General features: G+C 36.1%; 1 protein-coding gene across 1 annotated transcript; it reads right to left on the reverse strand.

Annotated features, from left to right (window-relative positions):
• Nucleotides 1–1,568: 1,568 nt before the first annotated feature.
• On the reverse strand, nucleotides 1,569–25,791 carry LOC578546 (cilia- and flagella-associated protein 61). The gene is made up of 27 exons (XM_030998404.1): nucleotides 25,700–25,791; nucleotides 23,182–23,338; nucleotides 22,610–22,760; nucleotides 21,946–22,022; nucleotides 21,393–21,587; nucleotides 20,921–21,053; nucleotides 20,499–20,646; nucleotides 20,031–20,129; nucleotides 19,441–19,626; nucleotides 18,341–18,401; nucleotides 17,906–17,966; nucleotides 17,388–17,560; nucleotides 16,967–17,075; nucleotides 16,408–16,605; nucleotides 15,565–15,840; nucleotides 15,043–15,171; nucleotides 14,409–14,536; nucleotides 13,649–13,834; nucleotides 8,599–8,680; nucleotides 8,136–8,310; nucleotides 7,128–7,478; nucleotides 6,677–6,806; nucleotides 6,051–6,291; nucleotides 5,397–5,495; nucleotides 4,801–4,995; nucleotides 4,415–4,474; nucleotides 1,569–3,457 (listed from the first exon to the last, which is right to left on the reverse strand). Exons 2-27 carry the CDS (start codon nucleotides 23,325–23,327, stop codon nucleotides 3,317–3,319), a joined length of 3,930 nt encoding a protein of 1,309 aa, XP_030854264.1. The 5' UTR covers nucleotides 23,328–23,338; nucleotides 25,700–25,791; the 3' UTR covers nucleotides 1,569–3,316.
• Between the last annotated feature and the right edge of the window lie 25 nt (nucleotides 25,792–25,816).

The raw sequence follows: 25,816 nt of genomic DNA on the forward strand, positions 1-25,816 counted from the left end.
ATGATTTTGATGAAGATAATGATGATATTTGTGGTGGTGATATCAATAATTGGTAACTTACAATAATAATAATCCGCTTTTATGTAACGCTTAATACATTAATGATGTCTGTAAGCGCTTTACAGATATATATTTACCCCGGTCATCGGATTCAAGCTTGCCCGCACACAAATGTATGCACATTTCTCCACTCCCTGGGGAGCATTCCAGCCAGGCGTCATTTAAGCTCGCACTTGCTCATCTAAGGCCATGTCAAAAAATATTATTGTTTAGCGTCCCCGCCCGCTTCCTTTTTGGCGGCCACCTCCTTTTTTAAAAAAAATTTTAAGAAAAAAAACAAACATGATTTTTTTTTTTTTTTAATTTAAAAAATGCTGGCGGCCACCTTAAAAAAAAGCCTGACTGTCGGGGAAAATGTACAGAGTGGCCATTTTGAGCGGCCATTTTAAAGAAGAAAAAAACAGGGCCTCCTCCTTCCTATTTTTCAAAAAGGCAGGATGCCATTGAACATTTGCATCCTACTGGGTACCCATTTAACACCTGGGTGGAGAGTGGCAAATCTTTGTCTTGCCAAAGGATATTAAAGTCACGGCGGGACTCGAACCCTATACCTTGTGATCTGCAGTCAGGTGACTTATCCACTAGACCACCACAATGATAATTGATGATGAGTAACTAATGATGATCGAATAAATGGGAAGTCTCCCCTGATATAAAGCTGGTTTTAATCAAAGCAGAAAAATGAGAGAAACAAATTAGTGAAGTTTGACCAATATCCGATTGAAAATAGGAAACTTATGAATTATATTGATCCCTGTTTGTCCTCAAAAAAAGGAAATTTTCAATCTTCTTTGTTTTCTTATCATGGAAGTCCAAATATGCCCTCAGAATTATATTGATCCCCGTTTGTTCCTAAAATGGGCGTTATGGCACATTTAGGAAAAAAATGAAAATATTCAATCTTCTTTGTTTTTTCATCATGAAAGTCCCAATATGCCCTCAGAATTATATCGATCCCTGTTTGTTCCTAGAAGGGGCGTTGGGCACATTTGGGAAAAATTCAAAAATCTCAACTTTTGGGCCAAAATGGCAAGGGTTAATTCATCATTTTTGCCCGGCCCCCCCCCCACTCCGGGGTCAGAATGACCGCATGCGTGTTACCAAAATGTCCGGTAAAGGGGTACTTTTCACGCACCAAAGTCCGGCTCGTACATACTCAAAATTGACTTTACACACCGGACTTGGGGGTGTTTTCAAAAGGAGGAAACACACATGCGTACCCTAAATAACACTGAGTGGGGAGGCCGGGCATTTTTGCCAAAAAATGAAAGTGTTCAATCTTCTTTGTTTTCTCATCATGAAAGTCCCAATATGGCCTCAGAATTATATTGATCCCTGTTTGTTCCTAGAGGGGGTGTTAAGGCACATTTGGGAAAAATTCAGAAATCTCAACATTTTGGCGCAAGGTTAGTTTAACAGTTAGTTGAACATTTTGCCCGCGATAGCTCAGTCGGTAGAGCAGTGGTCTCGTAATCAGGTGACCCAAGAGAGAGAAAGAAATGGACGTAAATTTTATACATTGTTTTTTACTTGCTTTATTCATACCAATACATTACATATCAATATACATGCATATACTGTATATCACTGTACAAAACTGCAAAACAGTATGGATGGAATGAGAAATATAGTCAAAATTAGTGGATCAAGGTAACAATTCAAACTGAAATATACATTTTTTTTTCAATCTATGTATTTAAATAAACTTTTATATTCTTCAAATCTCAAGGCTTCATCAAGTCAAGACAGAAAAATATTTACATCATATCATTATACAGTGGAGGTTATATACACATTCTCTTTTACCAAAATAGTGCATTCTATATTGATATACAACATATATCTTTCACTCAAACTGTGATGGCCATCTAAATAATCCATATATTTACATGTACATTCAGTAAGATATTTTTTCTTCTATTCTATATAACAACATACAGGGGATGAGACAAGGAAATTCCCCTAAAAGGAGGAAGATTAAATGGGAGTCTGGGGGCAACCCCCTGGCAGGGGTGAAGAAAACTTTAGAATATATTTACGTAAAAGGACACGTTTTCCTTGCATTCTAAACTTGAGAAATATTTGTTACCCCAGCTTGCTTAAAGGGACTCCAGCTTTAACATTGTTCAGATGAGAGAAAAATGCTGCTAAGGTCAATGCTTAGACGTACAATTAATGATAATCTGAAAGTTTAATTTGTTTTCCCCGCGTATCTTGAAATCTCTAAATACCGGTAGGCAGAAATCCACCAATAGGCAGAGGAAGCTCATCCCTGAACATGCTTAAATGTTGAGTTGAGCTTCTTCCCCCATCTAAGCATGTCACATGTAACATCAAAGCTTCCATTTGAATCCCCCTTCCATTATTTGCTTTTCTTCAAATGATATATGAAATGAGAATAGCATGCTCCACATCCAGTTCCCACAAAAATAATCTGAAAAATAAGTACTTTGAAAATTTGACAAATACTTCTTGAAATGAACCAGTTCACAATGTTTACTTCTTTCGGTCAATGTGAAATGTATTAAATCTCTCTAGAATTAATAACTCCAGGCAGCAATTTTCCTTTTAATATAACATTTCAAAATAATCTCTGACTTCTGTGTGTGAAATGGAAAGGCAATCAGAAAGCATTAACACTACTTTTCTTTCAAAACATCTTAAAGTAAAAGTGAATGTATGATAGGACAATAGCGTGGTTAATAATATCTTTAATGTTTACACACAAAATGTCTGGTCCAAGATAACTTTGATAAGTTATTATTAAATGAAACTCAACAGGAGTTGGAAACAATTTCACAATTCAAGAAGGAATACTTTGATATAGGTTCATCATCACTCTCTCGTATTCCTTAATAAGGTTCTCCTCGTGTTTTTCTGTTAAAGAATAGAACTCATTGGTTCATTTTGTTCACGAGAGCATGAATTATATATGACCAAAAAAAAGTTCTGCAAAGATACAAAGTACTGATTTTCAGAACAGGGTTTTGTATAAAGCATTGCTAGATCGTTTGCATTCTGTTATTCCTATTTTGTTTAACATATTTTTCTTTCAAATATATAAAATTTTCATGAGAACAATAGATATGTAATTTGCAAAGATTCTGGTTTTCATTGAGACATAAGGTTTCAGACTCTAAGAAATTCATTGATGGCTGGCTAGACCCTCAATTCACAACAGACTAGTTATGCAAAGGCTGTTAGTGTTCCATCATTATTCTTCATATTTTCCTGCTCTTTGTTTTCATTCCACATCTTAGACCATGCCTGGCTTGGCATACATAGGGAGGTGGTAGTAGTTATAGCTCAAGAAACTCAGTAGTCTTGTCTCCACAGCCCTCTTGTTACCTTGCTGATCAAACTGCTCAGCCAAATACTTGCGGTCGTGGCTTTCCAACTATACAGAAAATTAAATGCAAATTAAAAATCATATTATGATATTAAGAAAATTTATCTGGTTATAATAGTAATTCAATCACAGATAATTGGCCTGATATTTATTAGGAGGTTGGTATATTACACTAAAAGGAAGTAAGCATTTTCTATAATTTCACATTGTGTTTGTGTTATTTGAAATATACTTAGTGCAAGCAATGCGAAGAAAGAGTTCTTTGATAAAATAGCCCTGATAGTTCCAAGGATTAAAATTCTACATTTGATGCGTGTTCTAGTTGACAAATCCATCTCTCGTTATGTCTCCGTTCTTATTGTTCACTATATTTCTCTCAGCTTGTATTTTTCTTATTCAATGTTAAATGAATAAAGCAACAGTCATGCTTGAAGAAAAATGTAATAAATTGCATTGCCACAATCATGATTTGGGTTCTACATTATCAGATCATGAATTCAAACCACAAATATTTTGTAAGATTCGACTCCTCTAGCATACTATTGTCATGTTATCATGGTATCTCAAAATAGAATGTGAATTCAATTGGGAGCTGATGCCTGATAACATTCATCAATACAAGCCTTCCAGCGGATATCAAAAGACTGGAAAGAATTCTGTCTGAATGACCTTAATTGAAATACCAGAACTAAGTTTGTTCTTGTCTTGGGAAGGTATTTATTCTAGGTTTTATTTCAAGAGAGGAATATATGTTTGTAGAAAAGGCTGATACAGGATCTCACTTTGACATAGATGAGTTTACACATTTTTATGACACTGGTATGTTACAAATGAGAAAATATAGGCTTTAGATCAGTGATTATTTTTAGGTGAATATCAAATCTGTTTGGCAATACCAAGTTCTTTCCTGTTAAAAGTATTACAATTCTGTCAAAGTATATATACTTCAAGGACTGTCTCGAAAGACATTTTGAGGATATAAATCTGATGAAGTAAATAACTTACCAGCAGATCTTGTGAGATGAGCTCTCTAACTTTCTCTTCCAAGGAACTCACATCAACGGCCTGGAAACAGAAAAAAACATGTTTTTCTTTTCATTAGGAATCTGAATATTCAAAAATCATTTAATACTTTAAGGATGATTTCAGGATTTGGAGGCTTTCCGAGTTGAAAGGTATCAAATGATAATAATAATATTCTGCTTTTATGTAGTACCCAATACACCAATACAACGATGTGTCACAGCGCTTTACAGATATATTATTACCGCTATCTGAGATGAGATGAGATGGTATACGTAAAATAGCATAGTAAATAACAGGTAAAGTAAGATAAAGCTTCATCTATACTATCTGATCATTAGCTAGTGCCTTTATTGTGATCTACTTACCGGTCTCTGGACCAGTAGCTCTCGGACCTCTTGTCTGAAGTCTGTGAATCTGTCATGGAAGATAGCAAGACTCCAAGTCTCTCTGAAGTAGGCGTAGAGATCTTTGATGAGACCTTCATCAAACCTCGATACCAGGTTGTTCAAGAATCTCTCATGGATGTTGTACAGACACAACAGGTTGGACACATCAATCGGCTGGAATCATAAACAAAAACAAAACAAATTACGAGAAAAGCTCATTCAAATGTAGAGCAATGCCCAACCAAATGTTACCTGAGAGAAATGATTTTTTCAAGATATACATGATAAAGAATGAACTCAATAATACTGAGGGTAAAGACCCATAAAAAGGAAATTTTAATGAAAATGCAAAACTGCCTATGACAGATTATGAGAGATCAAAAGTACATATATCAAACATCTTGGCATTTCTAAATAATGAATACCCACCACGAATTAGAATTACATATAAAAAATGCGATGGGAAAAACCAACTCACACCATTTCAAAATTGAAGGTAAACTTCATCTCATTGTACAGAATAGCAGAAGTATAAAACACACACTTTGGAATGAGTGACGGTCCCTCTAACTTACCTGATGAGAGAGACATGTAACGGTCTGGATGTTGGAGTAGTTGTTAAGGTGAAGGCGGAAGTAGTTCTGCTGGGTATCTACAGTGATGATCTCGCGACCCTACGATTATACAAACAAAGAGTGCATAGATTATCAGAGGTAGTGATAGTAACATAAAACAATAGCTTTTAAAGAACTTCTGTATCAATGAAATAGAAGATTTTGATTTTAAGTCCAATTTGTAGGTTTCCTTTATTGAACATGTTTTGAGAATATCAATATTGATAATAAGTAGTAATGTAAGCAGAGTGATTTTAATCACCATTAAAGTATTGATTACTAAACATATAGAATAATCTTAGTGTAAATTGACTGCTTAACTTCTACTGAAGTGACCTTCAATTCATCGTTAAATCTTACATGATTGACTAGTGATCTATAACAAACTACCGTAATCAATGTTTCCCATGGAGTACTGAGAGTATAAGACATCAAATCGAAAAGTTCTGAAAGACTTGATTGATCACAATGAAAGGACACTGAGAAGTCAGCACTACATGGCAGGCTATACTGGCATATAATAGCATCTGAAAATATGCATTGTAAAAGATTATAAAAGGACCCTAGGTTTTTTAATCAGAGATTTGCATATATGTATCATGTGATGCTACTTACATAGTCTGCCTGTGCCATCTGTACCTCTAGAGGCATGTCAAGACCAGGTTTGCCATAGTGAAGGTAGTGAAGACCCCCTGGCAAGACCCCGCCCTGTACCTTAGCACCCTGGTAGAGGGGGATCAGACAATGAGGCTCTGGGGGAGGGGCAACGTCATTCTCGATGGTAGGGTCAAAGAGACGGAGCATGGTAGAGGCCAAGGAGCGACCCACCTCCTTAGGGTTGAAGTTGGCATGGGTCCTGTAGCAAAAGAAAAGGAGGAAGGAAAACAAACAAGATAGTAGATAGTAGAATATTCATGAATGTTCATGACATGGCTTGAAATTGAAAATAGTCAATGTCAGCAAACCAAAGAAAAACATTTAATATTCGAGTAAATCGATCAAAACATCTATTATAATGTCAAAGGCCTTCCTAAAAGATTCCTCTCCTTTGTGTTTGTTTGTTTTTTACTGAAAATATTACAAAAACAAGATTTATACAATTTTTCCTATTTCCCCTACCTACATGTATATATATTTATAAATATCAACAATTTACAAGGCCTGTGCTTGTATTATACAAATATTATTTTTTGCAGAATATGATAGAGCTAAAGTATTACTGTGATCTTTGGTATACTAACCATTGTTCAGCATGGTATTTCCTCTGGAATTTAGTGAGTGGTCCAGCAGCCCTGATGGACAGGTCATTGGTATGGAAGAGAGCATCGATGACCAATCGACCATCATAAACCAAACAGCTGTCATTGATTGCTGGGAGATTAAAAAATGATAACTATTAAATGGCTTATCTACATATATTAACCTTTCCAAAAGTATGAGAAATCAAGAATCAAGCAACTGCATAATGACAACTGTTAGGAGTCACTGGAGTTTCAAAATAACTTCTATATTCTTTGCCTGCACCTGTCACGGTTTACAACAACTTTGTGATATACATAGCTGTCTGGTTGCATGATCAGCTTCCTTTATCATCAATATCTTAGGGATGTATGCCTATTGACCTTACAACTGACCCTGGAATGTTCTCCTCCTTCATCTTAAAGATCAGGAAGATACAAATGATAAGCCTACCTTTGAATGCTTCATAGTCCACTGCCTTACGACTGTAGCAGAAGAAGGCTGAGCACTCCAGTTTGAGAGGCTTGGTGTCCGAGGTGAACGAGGCACAGTACACCTCTCCGTCTCCCGACACACCCTTCCCATCGTTCCATTGAGCCAGGTAGTAGCCTTGGTAGAGCTCTACTCCAGCCTGTGCCATGGAGTGATGTACAGCCTCATGGACGGTAGGGTTGTTGAAGCATGTGACCGTGAAGCGTTGAGGTGGCTGTACCATGGCGATACGGTGACCAGGGACATCTAGGGCTAGTAGGGTCTGGACGGCAGTGTATGCATCTAAGCTGCTACCATATATGATGGCTTTGCCTAGATAAAGCAGCAATTAATGTGATTGAGAGAATATCACAATAGTATCAACGATGATGATAGCATCTACTAAAGCAAATATTCCCACATTTCCAAAGCAACCCGAAAGAGGAAGACCATCATCCATGGATGGTTATATCTTTGATCTCTATTATAATGCCATTGTTATTTTCAGAAAAATTAATGTAAAACAGGAATTTTCAAGACCCATGGACCTTAATAAGTTATGTCACACTTACTACATTGACATTGGACTGATATTATCAATGAGCTCAAAGAGAAAGCATCACTTGTAAGGAGGATAGTTGGCTTAGTCGGTAAAGCGTCTGCCTGTCGAATCAAAGATCTCAGTTTGAATCTCACCCAGGCAGACGGCTGAGGCCAGCGTTGTGTGTTAACATGCCCCTCTCCTTGTTTCATAGACGCAGGCTAGATGTTAAGTGGAAAACACTCCGTCCCTCGGATAGGATGTTAAATGGAGGCCCTGTGTAAAGGAGAGTCACCACCTTTGTACGTTAAGAACCCACTGCACTATTCCTATAAGAGTAGGGGGAAACCCTGGTGCAGTGGTTCACCTGCACACCCCAAGAATCTGCAAGAATCTTCAGTATTGAAGGAGGCAGATTATCCATAAGAAGAAGAAGAAGAAATGTTTACCTTCAGCACTGATGAATCTCTTGTTAAGCCACTTGATGGTGGCTGCTGCATCACTCTCATCATTGATGGTGAATACATTCTTGGGTTTAGGACCGACGTATCTGCGGTCAGGATTGTTGGGTACCTCTTTATTGGTGACCAGTTTGCCGACATCAGCTCCGGTGGGACTACTCACCTAGAGGATGGTGATGGACAGATGGAAGAGAAAGAGTGAACAGATAGATAAACAATCTAAACTGTATTCTTAAAAACAATGAATTGATGAGAAAGAATGTGAAATTATGACGGAGTACTTTAGAAAACAGATATATATGTTCAAGCAAATGAAGAGAAAGAGGATGAGGGAGTGAGAAGGAATCAGAAAAAGAAATTCTTCCACAACAAATATATGAATATGTTACAATAACCAAATGCGTTTGATGGGGCAGAGTACTAGCTGTCGTCTAACATCAGTTGTTCTTACCTGATACTGTTGGCCTGTGTTGATGATCAGATGATCATAGGGCACCTTTGTCCCATTTGCTATCTTCACATACTTGCTTAATCTGGGTAGGTATAAAAGAAAACATGCATGTAGTGCTCAATCCGCTCAACATTGTTAAGATCTGTAGAAATAGTCTTCTATTTATACATACTCTGTATACTGTATGGGAGAAAAAAGACTACATGTACATCACACAAGTTGTGTCTGTATTTCATTATGAAATCACCACAAATTGGATGAATAGCAAATACAAACTTGCCTGGATCTACAATCGGTTGCTCAACTATCTTCGGCTACTAGAATTTTTAACCAATGTGTTCAATTGAATTTTTTTGAATATGAATGAGTATACATGCACAAAGAGGAAAAGAAGTTTATGCAAAGATAAGAAAACAACATACACTGCTTATTATTAGAATAGTCATCAACGGCAATCATGTGATATAATACAACTCATTCTTTATTGAATAATTACACAGAGGCACTTCATTCCCACGCATGAACTTGATACTTCTTTGATGGTAGGGTAGCTAGTTTCATTACAATTAGTTGGTAATTAATTTCAATCATGAAACAATTAGTGTCTCTGTAGTATATCTTGTAACATGAAAGGAGGGAATTGATTCTGAATAATTGGCTTGAAGCTGTCACATGTTGAATAATATATATCATAATGGTAACCAAACATAACTTATTGAGGCTTCCACTTGTGATTTCATTCAGTCCTCATGACAGACCTTGCCATGCATCGATCTCTAGTCCAGAGCAGATCAACATTGTATGATATTCTAACTCTTGTTATGGCATTTTGCAGCTTTGACTTTTGAATCTAAATAATGTTTTGCTTGAAGTTTTGATGTCATATCTTGCTTTATTTATGAATTGATTGGACTGTTGAAGACGATAGAGCATCAGAGCATTGTGCATTATGAAGAACTCCTCTACAGCATCATGCACCATGTATATCTATTTCTTTATCATCTTATGGACCGGACATTTCCTGGATGCAGAAGGCTTAGTTGGATCTGCCGAACTGGCCACCAATAGCTGCCAATTGAAAAACAAGACTCGTGGAATCAAAGCTACCTGCTCACATCTAAGACTGACCTCAATACCACCTCATCTCCCACGGAACACAATCATGCTAGACGTATCATACAACCAGATTAGAGTTCTACAAAACGATTCCTTTCAATGTCTTCAGCAGCTGAATACACTGAGTGTGAAAGCAAACTTTATTTCTGATCTAGAAGTTGGAACATTCTTGCCTCTTACCAACCTGCAAACATTGGATATGACACAGAACAGGCTTACACATCTGCAACATAATATATTTGATGCAAATCATCTATTATTCAGACTGATGCTCTTCAAGAACAATTTTTCATCTATCCCCACTGATGCACTTTCAAGAGTTCCTTTACTACAAAGCGTCTTTCTTGGAAAAAATTCCATTCAGGTGGCAGACTTTACAGCTTTCACCCATTCAAGTAAAATATCTGTCATTGATTTAAGTCATAACGCAATTTCTTCTATTGAAGCCTCTGACTTCAAACCACTCCAAAACCACTCACTGAAGATGCTGTCCTTGGATGATAATGACCTGCATAGTTTACCAGCAAGATTATTCTCATATCTTAACAGAGTAAGATGGCTTGTTCTGGATGGCAACTCATTATTCAATTTTAACTTGAGTTCATTTCTTGGCAAAATGAACATCGATACGTTGTCGGTAACTGGCTGTAGAATACGAAACATTTTTAAGATTGATAATTCCAGTCTATCCAATGCCAGTTTTCCTGCCATAAGTTCTATTGTAATGAGTAGAAATATCATTGCTTATATACCCCCGTATGCCTTCCAAGGCTTCAATCAAACTCGCACACTGAAGTTTCAAGGGAACAAGATTACAACTATGTTTGTTGATTCTTTCTGTGGACTTGATTCCTTGATGTATTTGGATCTATTCAACAACCGTATCAAATCCTTAAAGATTGGCATGTTTTCTTGTAACCCTCAACTGCAAGAATTGATCCTTTCACGTAATGAAATCACTCGGTTAAATATTCAGTCATTTCAAGGCCTCTCTGCACTTCACACCCTTGATCTATCCTATAATTCCTTGAAACGTGTAGATGATCGTCAACAATGGGATAACCCAGCACTTCATTTGCTCAACATTTCCAATAACAACTTTATCACTCTCCACCCACGCCTCTTCAGTGGAAACTTATCTAACTTACAGATTCTGGATGTATCCTTCAACAAAATAAACGATTACTCCAATGTAACATTCAATAATGTTCCATCTCTTCGAGAGCTTTACCTCATCTCAGAGCAAGTCCAAAGTCTAAATAAAGTTTTCAGTCAAATGAAAAATCTTACAAAGTTAGATATATCACAAGCAGACACATCCTGGACATCCATTCATCAATTTACTGAGACTACATCTCTGCAAGAATTAAGAATGTGCCATAATTATCTACATTATTATGATCTATTTGACAAAAATGTAACACAATCATCTCTCTTTGAGGGTCTTGTCTCCCTAAAGAAGCTCAATCTGATGGATAATGACTTGAATGGTTTAGAACCTGGAGTATTCCGTCCTCTCATTCAGCTTCATTCACTGGATCTGTCTCAATGTAAAATTGTTTATCTTAAACCAGGGTTATTCCAGGGTTTAATATCCTTGAAAACTTTGTATCTCAATGAGAATGCCATAACAACTACCTTCGCCAGTTTTTTTAAAGGGCTGGATTCTCTTAAATCCCTTTTCTTTCAGAACAGCAGATTACAAGTCCTTGACAAGAACCTCTTTGTAACCACTCCAAAGCTGCATTATCTCTATCTTTCAGGTAATCATATCAGTAAAGTGCACAGAGAAACATTCTTCCCTACAAATCACACATTAAGGATTGATATTTCAGATAATCGGTTCGCTTGCACTTGTGAATTAAACTGGTTTATCACTTGGCTACAAAAAAGTGACATCATCCTAAAAAGACCCAACCAAACACAATGTTACAATACATCCTTCAAAGCTGTGGTTGGTAAGCCTATCTTGATGTTTATACCTGCTGACTTCTGTGGTCTTAATATCTTACTCATAAGTGGAATGTCTTTCTTGGCTTTTGCAGTGAGCCTTTCTTTGGTAATAGCATATAACAAACGATGGTGGCTTAATCACAAACTTTTCCTTCTCAAACTAGCCATCATAGGCCATCAAGAGATGGCAGAAGATTTCAATGCAGACCAGTATGAATTTCATCTTAACCTCATGTTCCATGAAGCAGAAGAGGAGTGGGTTGAACGGGTCATGAAACCTGCACTGGAGGAGAGGTTGCCACATCTACAGAACATCGTCTATGGGGACGACTACCTCCCTTTAGGAATGTATTACATCAATGCAATCCATGATGTCACCGAGAACAGCTTCAAGACTGTCTTACTGCTAAGCAACCAGTCTATCAACGATACCTGGTTTATGACTAAGCTTCGTATAGCTCTTGAGCACATCAATGATACAGGACTGGATAAAGTCATCTTGATCTTCCTGGAGGACATCCAGGATGATCACCTGCCGTACCTTGTCAGGTTGTTCATGAGTAAGAAAAAACCTTACATATTGTGGGTGGAGGATGAAGATGGACAGGAACTATTTTGGGCCCAGTTTGAGAGAAGCATGAGAGCAAACAAAGCTATAAATAATGCCATTCCTCTCTAAGTACTAAGACAGAGTACATCTTTGAACCATAATTGTTTGATATAGAGTTTGTGAGACTGAAATTCAATGATTATACAGCACTCCAAACACAATCATTAATGTGGAAGTGACAGTGAAGCACAATATCATGGCTTTAAAAACATACACAATTGTGCATATCTTGTAGGTATTTACTATGTAAATTGCATTTTTTAGAAACTAACATATTTTGCATGGCTATTAAAGGAAGTGAAGGAAATAAAAGCCTACAATAGCATTCATCAGTTTTGAAATGTTACTATCTCTTTTCCATGTTACTAGGAACTTTGTCTCATAAAGCCATTGTTGGCTTTTTAAAAGTTCTCCTTTTTCATGTTATACACTTTGTAAAGTGAAACATTTTTTATACATTGTCAATGATATTGATTACTCTGTATTTTCATCGTTTTTTTTTTTTTGTATGAATGTTTATTTGATTTGATTGTATTTTTTATGAAAATTAAATAAACAACTGATATGGCATGCTGTATATATACACACATGTAACAATTCCAGACATTTCGTTTTTAAAGAAACTCACTTTTTATTCTGAATTCATATCTCTCCAAATCTTTGAGGCATCTAATTTTCTTTCAAGGACTTTTTTCAGTAATACTAATTAATCAGTAATGAACAAAAATTGAAGCACATTCTCCATGTAATTTTACATTGTAATTTTCATTACTAGCACAGAATGTAACTTCTTTGTTCCAGCTATACCTCATAACTCATCAAAACTTCATAATCACTGATTAAGTTGATTGATTGATTGATAAGAGGTGACTATTTAACCTTCCACATCTTTCTCTTTGTAGATATGGAAAGTGAAAGTAGGAGTAGCCCAATAAATTAGATTAAATATACAGAGAACAGTTTTCATCTTATTTTCATTTTAATGTGTGTGATATTTGCTAAACTGTCTGGTTGTTATCCAATAAGAGACTTCATGTTCAGAGTAAGATCTAAGAAAGCTCAACTTGGGTGAAATTGTGGCAAGTAGAGAGGATCAGAAACACCTACCCTTCCCCTCCACACCCTCACCCCCAAAAAACACAACCCCATCTCACCTTTACCTCACCCCTAAGATTAATGTTGGAGTGAGTGGGTAAAATACCAGTTGATACAAGTGATCATGGAGGTGACCACATTAACGCATGATCTGATGGAGTTGATTGTGAGTGTAGCAGTGAATGGTAGAAAAGGAGTGAGAGTGGGTCTCAATCAAACCCCTTCCCTCCCACCCTCCTAACCCCTATGGTCACTTTTAAAGTGAGAAGTACTAACCTGTTGATTCCAACCATCTTTGAAGAGACCACATTGACCCATGACCTGAGTGAGATCTGAGAGAGCTCATCATGCGTGTAGCAATGACTGGTAGAGAGGAAGAGAGACCTTGTCTCATCAAAGGACATGTGACCAGGTAGACCGTTGGGAGAGATAAGGCACAGGTTGTTGAACCTCAAGTGGGGGCTGAGTGTGAATAAAGAGAGGACATGACAATATGTTATCACAGACATTATCAAAGATTCACAGACTACTATAATAGTGGATATGAGAATACTGCCCTAAAGACAATTCATAATTATTCTTAGAAGGTATGAATCAAAGCTTATGTAAATCAAAACAAAAAGGAGAAGATTATAATCAGAGTAATAGATTTTCACCCAAAAGTAAAACAAAATAAGTCAAGTTAATACAATAGAAACAATTTTTTTTATTTTAGAGAATAAGGTGACATACCGGTATCTACTTTTGTTTTCCCAATCATTCATACTTCATAAATTCAAGACAATTTTAGTCCATCATTTTGCATTGCTCTATTTCTTTCACAAGTTCACAAAATTTGAAAATTGATCAACTCTCCACTTATTAAAAAAAGAGACAATATACAAAAATTGAAAAAGTCCTCCCTAAAGCCTTTAATTGTTACCACAAATAGAGGTAAATAGAGGTAAATTTGGAGTGGACTATTAGGCTATTATTATTATTATTATTATTATTATTATTATTATTATTATTATTATAGAAGAAAAGATATGTTTACCAGAATGCGAGTGTTTCAAGGAAAGCAATGCCAGTATCTGAAGCTCCAACCACAACGATGCGAGCGTTAATGGTGACCTTTGGTTCCAAGGTCAGCTTCCTGTTGATATGACTCAAGGCATACATTTCCTACAATCAGATCAAATAGTAATATATCAATAGTAAAAAGACAGCATGGTAAATTATTTAGTGATCAGAGATATGCCTATCAAACTAAAATCAATTAGAAAAGATAATAGCTTTTTATTTTCAACAGGTTGACTAAATATGTAGCTACATAGATATTACATGTAGCTTCACAGATATTACATCCAGCCCCCCAGTTATTTATCAAACAAACCAAAGAAAAACAAAAGGGAAGAATCTTGAGTGATGATGGCTCTTAAAGAGAAGGCATTGTCTTGTAATCAGGAAACCCCACGTTAGAAACAAGTCAGTAAGCTACAACTATGGGTTAGGCATAACTTGCCAATTACAAGCCCATTAGGTAAACCTTTGTCCTCCTAATGATTACCCCAAATATATATGTGCTATCTTTGACCTTGGAGAAACTTGAAACATCACCTGGTGGTGGCAGTGTTGCAACTCAAATATCACAGATAAAATATATTCCTAATTTTTAAATAAAGTCTCACCTGTTCTTTGATGACTCTGTTAGAAGGAGCATTCAGGCCTAGCTGCTCAAGAGGGTACATGATCTGCCTCCTGGCTCGGACTGGTACCATGAAGTTGAGACAAGTGACTAGAGAGTGTCTCATGTCATTCTGATAGGAAATGATAAACATTCAAATATTAACAGAGCAACTGCTTTAACAAACAAACACACACAAATTGATGTACTATAATCTTGGATAAGAATGCCAGAATCACACCCAAATTGCAAAAGATAAGCAAACATTTAACAGACAAAAAACTTTCCGGCATTAATCTGAAGAAATAATCAATGAAAACGTGTATAGGTAAGTATACTTTTTATGATTAATACTCAAATATACATAAGAAACAATAGGAGGAAGAAAGAGAGTAAGAGAAAAAAAACAGGTATTTCAATCAAAATTCTATATACTGTGTAGAGCAGATTGAAAGTCCCACATTGTACCTCGATTGAAGTCATTTTTGTTTACTTTGACATCATAGTGTTGCAACTTAAGACTTACTGAATAGGCAGGATAGACAGGATAATAGAGACATGTATGATGGCTCTGACGTAGGATCTCCTTTATGAAATGTTTAGAGCGATGCTGAAAGATGGGGTTCATCGCAAAGTGATGGAGGTGACCGTGTTCATCTCGTCGATGATGGTTGAAGTAGATGAAGTCCTCTATGTTATAATGGGAGCGAATGAACTCAATGTCTTCTTCTGCTCGTGTCAAAGCCACTCCTACAACCTGACTGTGACAGGTGGCCACAAAGGCCTTGATAGGTGTGCCATCCTAAGAGACATGGATAAGATGGGGTAGGCTCATTATCTGTGATATATGCTCAGAAGCATAATTCATATCTGGTATTTGCACCACTGCTCTGAAAAATGTGGGAAATAATTACATGACGGTGCGTAAAGCACTCTTAAACAGATTTAAATAGTAGATTTGTTTTAGAACAAATATCAATTACTTGATTGAATAGAAATTACCCATTCTAATGAAAATAGTGGTATTTGAAAGCTAGATAAATGTCAAAAGGAACCAGTAAAAGTAAAAGTATAATTCTGGTGTTGGGAAGGGATACTGATTTTTTTTTTTTTTATAGCATTACATTGTAACTGATAACTATACACAAACTCCAATCTTGCTCAAATGGTGATATACAGAAATAACAAACAGAATAGACCATGCACACATCTAGGCCCCATTTCACAAAACTTGTCATCAGTGACAAATGACAGTTTATGTTATAAGCTACTGGAATCCTTGCTTCTGATTGGTTATCAGCATATTTGTCACTGCTTTTTGTAATTTGTTATAGAAAAAGGCTTTGTGAAACACCCCACAGATGCTTACCTCATCCCTTCTAGCTTTGTTAAAGCGATCCAGATCGGAGAGAATGACATCCTGGTTGTAGATTCCTTCTATCAGGGTGGTGATAGCTGGTACATCAGAGGTACAAGCAGGGCGCACAGTGAAGGATTGGAGTAGCCCCGCCCGATGGAAGAGGTACAGCTCCTGGGGTAGAACACTAGGGCACTTGGGGGTTCCACGCTGCATGTGCGTAGGAAGACAAAATCAGATTTGGAACTTCTCAAATTTCTGTCATCAGTTGCATTTACAGACCCGCTGCTAAACACTTATCAAATTATCAACATGTCATCCAGTATTGATAATTATGAATATTATTGCTTTACAAAAAAAAAGGGGGTGTGTAATTCATATAAAAAGACTTTTTGATCTATACAGCTATGTTATCTTGCTAAAAATATAAGAAACAGAATCAACATGAGGAGAAAGCAGTTTATTTCATCAAAGACTCTTGAGGAGACTTGAAGTACTACACATTCAATCATGTTCTACAAGCATAATTCCTTTAAACAACACACAACTATAATGCACACAACTACCTTACCACAAAATTCTGTAGGAGAGGGAATTCAGGAACCAGATGAGGGACAGTGAGAATACAGAAATCTCGATCAGGAAACAAAGAGAATGCCATGGGAAGAAAATCTTGGGACCTGTAGAAAATGAAGGAGAAAATGATATTCAAATATCCAAAATCAAAAGTATAGATAAATGATGCGAATCCTATTTGGATATTACATATCCCTACAGTAAGAAAGTACACAAAACCAACAACAACAACAACAATTGAGGGACAATGAATTGAATTGAACAAATAAAAAGATCTGCACAAATTTTGAGATGTATGAATCGTTGCAAATCATTGTTACCTTATTAGTGAAACAATACTAACAAAAAGCTACAGCTGAAAATTCAGAGTTCAATAATTGTGTTACATTTGCAACAAAAGAGACAATGCAACCCACCTCATCTCATAACGTTCATCAATACAGAAGAGCTGAATGGAGAAAGCATTAGCTGGCCCGTAGTAGGTAGGTTCAAAGCGAGGCTCAGGGAGGGAGGGTTCAGAGGACACACTCAGCTCAGAGGGTGCAGCTTCTTCAGCTACATCATGGTTAGATGCAATCGATCCAGACCTCTGAAATGACATTTACAAAAATAGAACAGATATGGTTTGTAAGGAGATCAAATCAAGTAGGAGAGATGAATTGTGCTTTGCTATAAATGCAACAATGAGGGTAATATCCTACAAACAATATACGCTTTTCATTTTGTGTATGGATCAGAAAACAATTTGGGAAGTTGCAATGAGTACTCTCCTGGGGGAGTAAAGAGTGTGACTCTGCACACATAATTAACATTCTACAAAGCACTTTAATCAGGTAAACAGAAAAAAACGAAGAAAAAAAAAGTTCACATGCAATCCTTATTATCATTTGCACTAGTTTCAATGTGTGAAGATTTCAGGAGCAAATGGACCTACCTTAGACATTCCAGATTTGACTGATTCCACTTCATCTTTGTCACTCATCACTGATCCAGAACTGTTTAGGAGATAAATTAATGAGACTATGACTACCGGTAACTGACTGCAAACAGATAAAGCAGCAAGTCCAGCAAGGATATTCACAAAATAAGGTATACATTCCATTAAAGCAAAATATATATATGACACAGTATATCTATTTTTTTTTTTGAGTATGACATTCAAGCAACAAAGTATGACTGAAATGAATTGAGGGGACAATAATTGCCTTTAGTTTATTGGATTTTTACATATTCTATGGACTACCTGTATATGAATATTGTACAGAAATTCTAGGGTATTTACAAATGAATATATTATAAATATATATATCGATATGAAATGTAACTGAAATTATACACATAATATATCAGTGTCACAAATGAAACATACCTCTTCATATGGGAATCACTCAGTTTCCCCTCAACTTGAAGCTCTGATTCGGCGATACTCCCTGTAAATAAAACAAAACACTCACATGAATATCTCTAAAGGTCTCCAGAGGCAATTTGATATTATATCCCTTATCGTAAGATTGTTGCATTAGGAGTGTACACAACTACTATAAAAGACGTTTCCTGCCGCCTACATCGAAATAGTACCTTTTTATTGATGACGTCACGCATAGTACCTTTTTTCCCTAGGGAAAAAAGGTACTATGCATGACGTCACAATAAAAAAATGCATATTCTTGAACTATGCGTTTTCCCAGCAAGCGCGTACATGATTTCAAATGCCTCTGCGCGGTCAACCCCCACGGTGTCACGGCGCTCAAGCCATTCATATGCAATTAACGCTGTGCGATAACTGCATTACACTAGCGCCAGCTTAACATTTTTACATCCTTCAATGTTTCATTTGAGCCGTGCAATTTTCTTTATTTCTTTTCGATCTGAATGTAGATGTGAATGTGAGTATAAGGTTCATGTTATTACAGAAGTGTACAAGGAATAATACAAATGGAAGGGATATAAAACAAATATAAAATGACTCATTCTCGGAACAAGCTAAAACTATTCGCACTCAGGAACATCATTAGTACTTTTCTCCCTCGGGCCGATGGCCCTCGGGAGAGTACTAGTTGATGTTCCTTCGATGCGAATAGTTTCAGCTTGATCCTGGAGTGTCATTGTATATTTGTATACTATTTCACATGTGATTACCTATATGAAAGACATGATAAATAAATTGGTAGTACTATATCAAGAGAGTATCCAACTATAATTGTACACACTAAAAATGCATTCAAAGACAAACACAAGCATACAGGATTTTAAAAATTAAAAAAATATATATATTTTTAAAATTATCATTCCTTTTTCATTCTCATCAGCATGCTCCATCAATCATTGAAAGCCAAATAAAAATCTGAAAAGTTTTCAATTTGTTATTGTTCTTGGAAGCATGTTTACATAATAATACAATATTTATAAAGCACATAATAAATATAAGTTTCTCTACCACAGTCAGAAATTGGTAGAGCAAACACTAACCAGCGACGGTTGGGGGTTTGTTGAGGGGCGTCGCGCCTGGTTTAGGTGTCCCCTTAGTTGGTAGTGGGGTGCTCTTAGCCGTCATCGGAGTGGCTGCTTTAGCTGGTAGAGGGGTAGCCTTGGTCTGTTGGGGCGTCTGGGCAGGGGGTTGGGTTGAGGGGGTGGGCTCTGCTGTACCAGTATCTCCTGTAAGATTGGTATTCATGAAGAACAGTTATCACAATTCTGTGAGCTTATAAAAAGGTGCTCTTTTTCTTTTATAGGGTAAGTAATGTAAAACAAAACACAGTTTATACAAAATTCTGTTGAGTTTGGCAGTATGTTAAATGGCTGAAGACAGCGTAAGAAAAATCAAAAGAATAAAGTTACAAGAAGAATATTCAGATAGAAACAAATAGCTGATAAAAAAACAAACATTTAAGTCAAGCTAATGTAAAAAGAAGAACACTCATTTCATGTAAAACTCAACATTGACACCCAGATATCTTACAGAACTCTATAATGAACAATGGTAATAAATAGACCATATGTTTCATTTTTCATGTACTATTTGCTCACATAGCTTGTTCCTTTAAAAGAGTCAGAAGTACCTTTCTTGATTGAAGATAGTGAGCTAGTTCTAGACAAAGCCGCTTTGTCACTTCCTGCTTGGCTGCCTGAAACTATCTCATCATCAACGGCTGTCTCCTCTGAAGAGAAGGGGAAAAAGAGAAAGAGAGAGAGGGGGGGGGGGGGGGGGGGATAAGTACAAGCATTGAAGAAATGTCTGTTCTTACCCTTTGATTGTTAAGAATCACTTATACCTAATATCTGTCCACTTTGTACTCGGCTTTAAAGTAAAGACTTTAAAGAGATAGCCAACATACCATCTGTAATACGAGTCAGTCCTGTCGACACATTTTCAGTGTCATCTATCTGTCTGTCTGTCTGTCTGTCTGTCTGTCTATCTGTCTATCCATCCATCCATCTATCCATCTATCTGCCTGTCTACCAATCTATCCATCCATCTCTTTATCTTCTATTTTTCTGATTAAATCACATTCCTCTTTGATACGTACCTGGTGGAAGAGGTGTTTGAGCTTTGAGAATATCATCAGCATGAGGCTTCCTGAGGCCATGGAATGGACCAAGCTCAAAACAGGTGTTGAGCAGATCTACATCCACATCGGTTGATAGACTCATGAATCCAAAGGCAGTACCTTCATTCTACACAAATCAAGGGATGAGACACATTTAAAATGAAACCTTGTAGTTTAAACCTCAGTACTTTGCAGGAATTCTTAACACAAAAAAAATGCTTTACTATTTAGAAGTATCAATACATTGACAATTTTTACAGGTCCTTTCAATTTGAGTTTATCAATTTATCATTGTTAATTCGGTCAATCTCCTCTGTACTTTAATATTCTAAAATGCAAAGGTGTTATTTGGGCCTTGTAGCAAATTTTGCTGAAAATCTGAAAATGGGATGAATACATACCTCTACAATGATTGCCTGGTTATTTTCATCTTGAGACTCTATCAATTCAGCCAAAAAGTAGCTTCCATATGTAGAGTTGAGCATATCACTCTGACGGTTGAAGATTGGCGTCAGGTCATCATGGTCTTCAACTCTAAAACATATGCAAAGTAGTCAAATTGATTACAGATCTAGTTCTCCAAATTTGGCGATCAAAATGAGCAATTCATATAAAAACTAGACTTAAAAAGGTCTCCAATGCAATGGTGTTAGAAAAAAAAAGATAAATGTATGAAACAGAGGCCCCTTGTTAGAACTTGTTAATCAAGACAGTAAGAAATTGTATTACATGCATGTATTCATGCTAGAGTTAGTACCACTAAGCAAATGATTACTTTTTTTTTCCTTCAACATAATAAATATAGCGAACTTTTTAGTTTATTATTATAATCACTCTTGACAGGATGTGATATTAATGAATGTGATATATTACCTAGCTTTTCTCACAAAGAGCTCTGGACAATGATCATGTCTATGACAAACAAAGACCGAGTATCCCTCCAGAGGTTTGTCGCCATCCTTGAGCTCCTTCGAGCTGAAGTTATGTCCTAAAGCAGGCTCAGGGGCTACTCCAGTAGGTAACACTACATACAGGAAGTGGATGTCTGGCACTGCGTTGAATACAGTCCTAGCGTAGTACAAAAACATAAAGATTATGTTACAAATCTCAAAACACTCATATAGTACTTAATAAATCCTCTTTTTTTTTGTTTCTTTTCACTGTCTATCAATAAGAGAATCCATGCATACACCTCTGAATGAGAAGTGAATGTTTTCTTCATACTTTGTAAAAATTGATGATTAAAACCGATGTCACATAGATACCAGCTCCTTGATCATTTTAATAGATCTCCATATAATCCATACAATAACATGTCAATAATATTCATGAATGCAAATATGAATCTTCATTATCAGAAAATCTACATTGGGAGCTCAGAGTTGCTTTCCAACAAAAGTCTGTTATCAAATGTTAATGTATTTACCTGATGATCTCTTTAGCACTCCCATGAGCAAATGCAGGTTTAGCCACAAAGTAGTGTAGAAACAGTGTGTTCAAGGGCTGGGAACAAAATGAAACAAGTGATAATTTGATGAGATGAATGATTTGAAGTCAAGTATTATTGAATCTTGAGAATAAAGGTAAATGAATTGGAAGTGATATATTACTGATACTATAATATGTACACTTGCCTTTCAATTGTCTTTTAAGTTATCTGCAAAAGTCTTGCTTCCCTAATTCACTACACTGCTATATGATATCTAACTCTTTTTTACTTTAAAAGAGAATACATTTTCAGAATCAATTTTAAGCACATTCACAATCCACAAATGATCATGATGATACCTACTTATATGGTTTGATTACTTTGACTGAAAACAATTCAGGTATTCATGAGTATATTTGATTTGTCACTCATAACTGACTGCAAGCACACCTCCTTCAAGGGTGAGAGGTATATATTTTTTTGTTTCTTCTGTTACTTGGTTTGCTGGTACAAGGCTTAACCCAAAAGCTTGAAAAAGATTCATATGGATATTCATATGAAAATATTAAGAAAGTAATCCACTTTGTTTTAGTAGATGATAAGTTTGAGATAACCTTGAACCTATTTACCCCTTGCAAGGATTCATTGTGATAGAACTTACTGTGCATTCCTGTGTATCATAGTATGTGTTGAGCCATTCCTGCCACTCTCCATGGTCTACAGAGTCCACGTTAGGATAGTCAAAGAATGCTGCATGGGCAAGGATTTCTTCTCGTTCATTGTTGAGGGTTACTGCCAAGACTGCCTTTTCACTGTGTGAAGCAAACGTGATGATACATGTTAAACCACACCCTGGTAGACTTACAAGGTATTATTCTTATCTTTCTTGTTCAAAGTACTTTCTTCTTTAGATTTGTGACACAAGTTTTGCTCATACTTTGTTTAATTGTATATACAAACAATTTAAGAAAATCTTATTTCATTATTTTAAACCCTCAAGTGTGGCAAATTTAGATTGATATCTTTACTCTCCTTTTCATTAGTAAAACTAAAAACTTTGGGGAATCTATCAACATTACTGCAACAACTAAAAAAATGCTTAAATGGTGATTCTTGTATGATTTACATCTACTTTTTTTGAAAGGAGAAAGGGAAAAAAAAAATCCATACGGAGGTCACATTTAAACCTTTTAAACCAATTCAAAAGGTGTCAATAAACAGTGAAATACTTACATGATATTCACAACATCAACCAGACCAAACTGAGGCTGAGTTGCTTTGGTAACCAACTTCAAGATGTTTGGTGCATCGAGTGATTCTGTCCGTCTGGCATTGATCACTTCAGTAGGTCCATCTGCTGACTGAACAACAGTCGCCATTTCTATTCTTCCTATAAAGAGGTAGGAATACAAGATCACTGATCATCAATCAATATGTATATATTTGGTATTATAGCTTCTTCATCTAGATATGAAGTCATGGGTAATCAATATAGGTAATACTCATTGTTGTTTGACTATAAACAAAATAATGAATACAAAAAATAAAAAATAAAAAATTACATCTACAAACCATCTATTGAAAGAACCTGACTTTGAGGGTAGAACTGATGAAACCTTTTTTGAGGAATAACATATTTTGAAAATGTTACTGGGAGCATACAGTCAAGCATAAGGGTATTTTCACAAAGATTAATCTTAAAATAAAACATTAAAAGGGTATTTGCAGGAGCAGCAAGAGAATGTTGCATATAAATATGTTTTAAAGTTTAAAATAGTAGATACTAAAAAAAGTATTCTTGCAATATTTTCTGAATCTTTTGCAATACAGCTGGCCAAGGCATAAGTTATGCACTTTTTTTCCAAAGCAAAGGCTGCAAATCCTTTAATCCAGTGTTTTAGACAATTTCTCCTTTGGCTTTAGATCTAGACCTTTCTATATTGATTCTAGACTCTCTGGAGTGGACTTCAAGAAAATCTACAACCAACAGTTATCATTATTAAATATTAATGCATATTTCCAAGCGGTTTTGACGCCCATGTTAAATTGGTTCGCAAAAAATGAAAGGGTCCATGATGCATGAGATATGCACAAAAGTTAGTCTTCAATTCTACATGAATGCATGTCTTGATATCAAAGCTGACAAATGTATTGTGAATTTCACCTCAAATTTCTTAACTAAATGTAATGTTAAAATGGCAAGAAATGATACAAGAGATTTCTTAAAAATTGAGGGAACCCAGCATAGATTATGGACCCTTAAGTTTAGGCTTAAAACGAGTGTCTGGACAGCTCACACTGTGACTTTTCACAGAGACTACAGACAGGCATATCCCCCTTCCCTCTCCAATCTTGTCAAGAACACTAGGGGGCCGTTTCTCGAAACCGTCATAACTACAAGATCAACGACATCTCGCCACTGTCACGCAACTTGTCAGCTAAGTGTTTCACGAAGCCGTCTTTGCCAAGATGAGCGACAACTTCCGCGACCAGCGAGTTGTCACTGCTCCGAACCTGTCATATCTTTTTAATTGCTGTAAAGCGCCATCACAAGTCAGTTTGTTGACATTCCATGGGCCGCGAAATGGACGATTAGTTTCACTATCATTTTGAGAAAAATATAGACGAGTTCGGTACGTAATTCTCTGGGATGCGAAATGCAAATGTACAAAAATGAGAATACAAATTATACAGAAACTTTAAAAAGCTTAATATAAACATTAAATCACAAATCATTAAACTATGACATATAAATAAGAGAGGTAAGAATGTTACACACCGTTTTCCATAGTCGATCCATAGTCTTTTCTTAGGATACCGTCATACCTTTGGGGCCTATGTGCATTATTTTTCCCTCTCTATTTACTTCTTCCAAATTATATTTTCAATATCAAATCAATTATATAACGAGTATTTATGAGACTCTAGAATAAAAACTGGCTGAGAAAAGACATTTTGCCTAAAATTCCTCGTCACAATTAACAAAAAAGTACGTATTGATAAACTATCACATTACGGTATCCTTCAATTAACTTTTGATTCGACTGTCGAAAAAAAAACACTCACTGGTTTTTCTTCAATTTAAGAATCTTTACAGAAATATGCAAATCGTTTGATGATGTAAATATGATAATGACACTATTTATTATTTATTTTAGGAGAATTTATATGTAGATCTATATATTTCTTTTTGAACAATTTTAGCCCCAAAACTTGTTTTGGGTTATTCTTGATAAATCAAATGGATCGTAACAAAGACTATGTTCTTGAGCTGCTAGTATCGCGATATATCGATATCATGTCTGTCATGGCTTTGTGAAACGGTTTATCCGCTTCATGACATCTCCGTAGGTCGCCGACAAAGATATGACTGTCATGGAGTTGGTTTCGAGAAACGGCCCCCTGATATCTATAATACAAAATACTTCATGCATAATGAAGTCAACTCAAATTTCTATGCAATGATCCCCAACAACAAGCAACTTGCACGCGCATTATCAATGAAGCATGCCGATTTTAAGGCCCGATTCGCAGTAACCGCATTGGAAAGCCATGGCCTGCGCCTGGGTACTCTGCAGGGCCAGTGCCCGCTACTTGCTAGCTACACAGGCCCAAGTCAGTCTGCATTACATTCCGATCTATTTCGTAAGGCTTTTGCACTCATCTGTAAAAGTTTATAAGCATTAATACATAAATATAAATAAACATATAATGTAATTGTATTGATTCATTCTCATAAAGTGATACATACCGTTCAATTTTGTACAAAATAAGCGTTCTTGTCGTTCTCAAACAAGATATTGAAGGGAATGAAGGTTTAGCGGCCTAGCTCTATGGCAACAATGTTGTCATTACTGTGGATATAACA

Source organism: Strongylocentrotus purpuratus, unplaced genomic scaffold (genome assembly GCF_000002235.5).
Source record: "Strongylocentrotus purpuratus isolate Spur 01 unplaced genomic scaffold, Spur_5.0 spur5_scaffold_5, whole genome shotgun sequence".
NCBI classification, from domain to species: domain Eukaryota; kingdom Metazoa; phylum Echinodermata; class Echinoidea; order Camarodonta; family Strongylocentrotidae; genus Strongylocentrotus; species Strongylocentrotus purpuratus.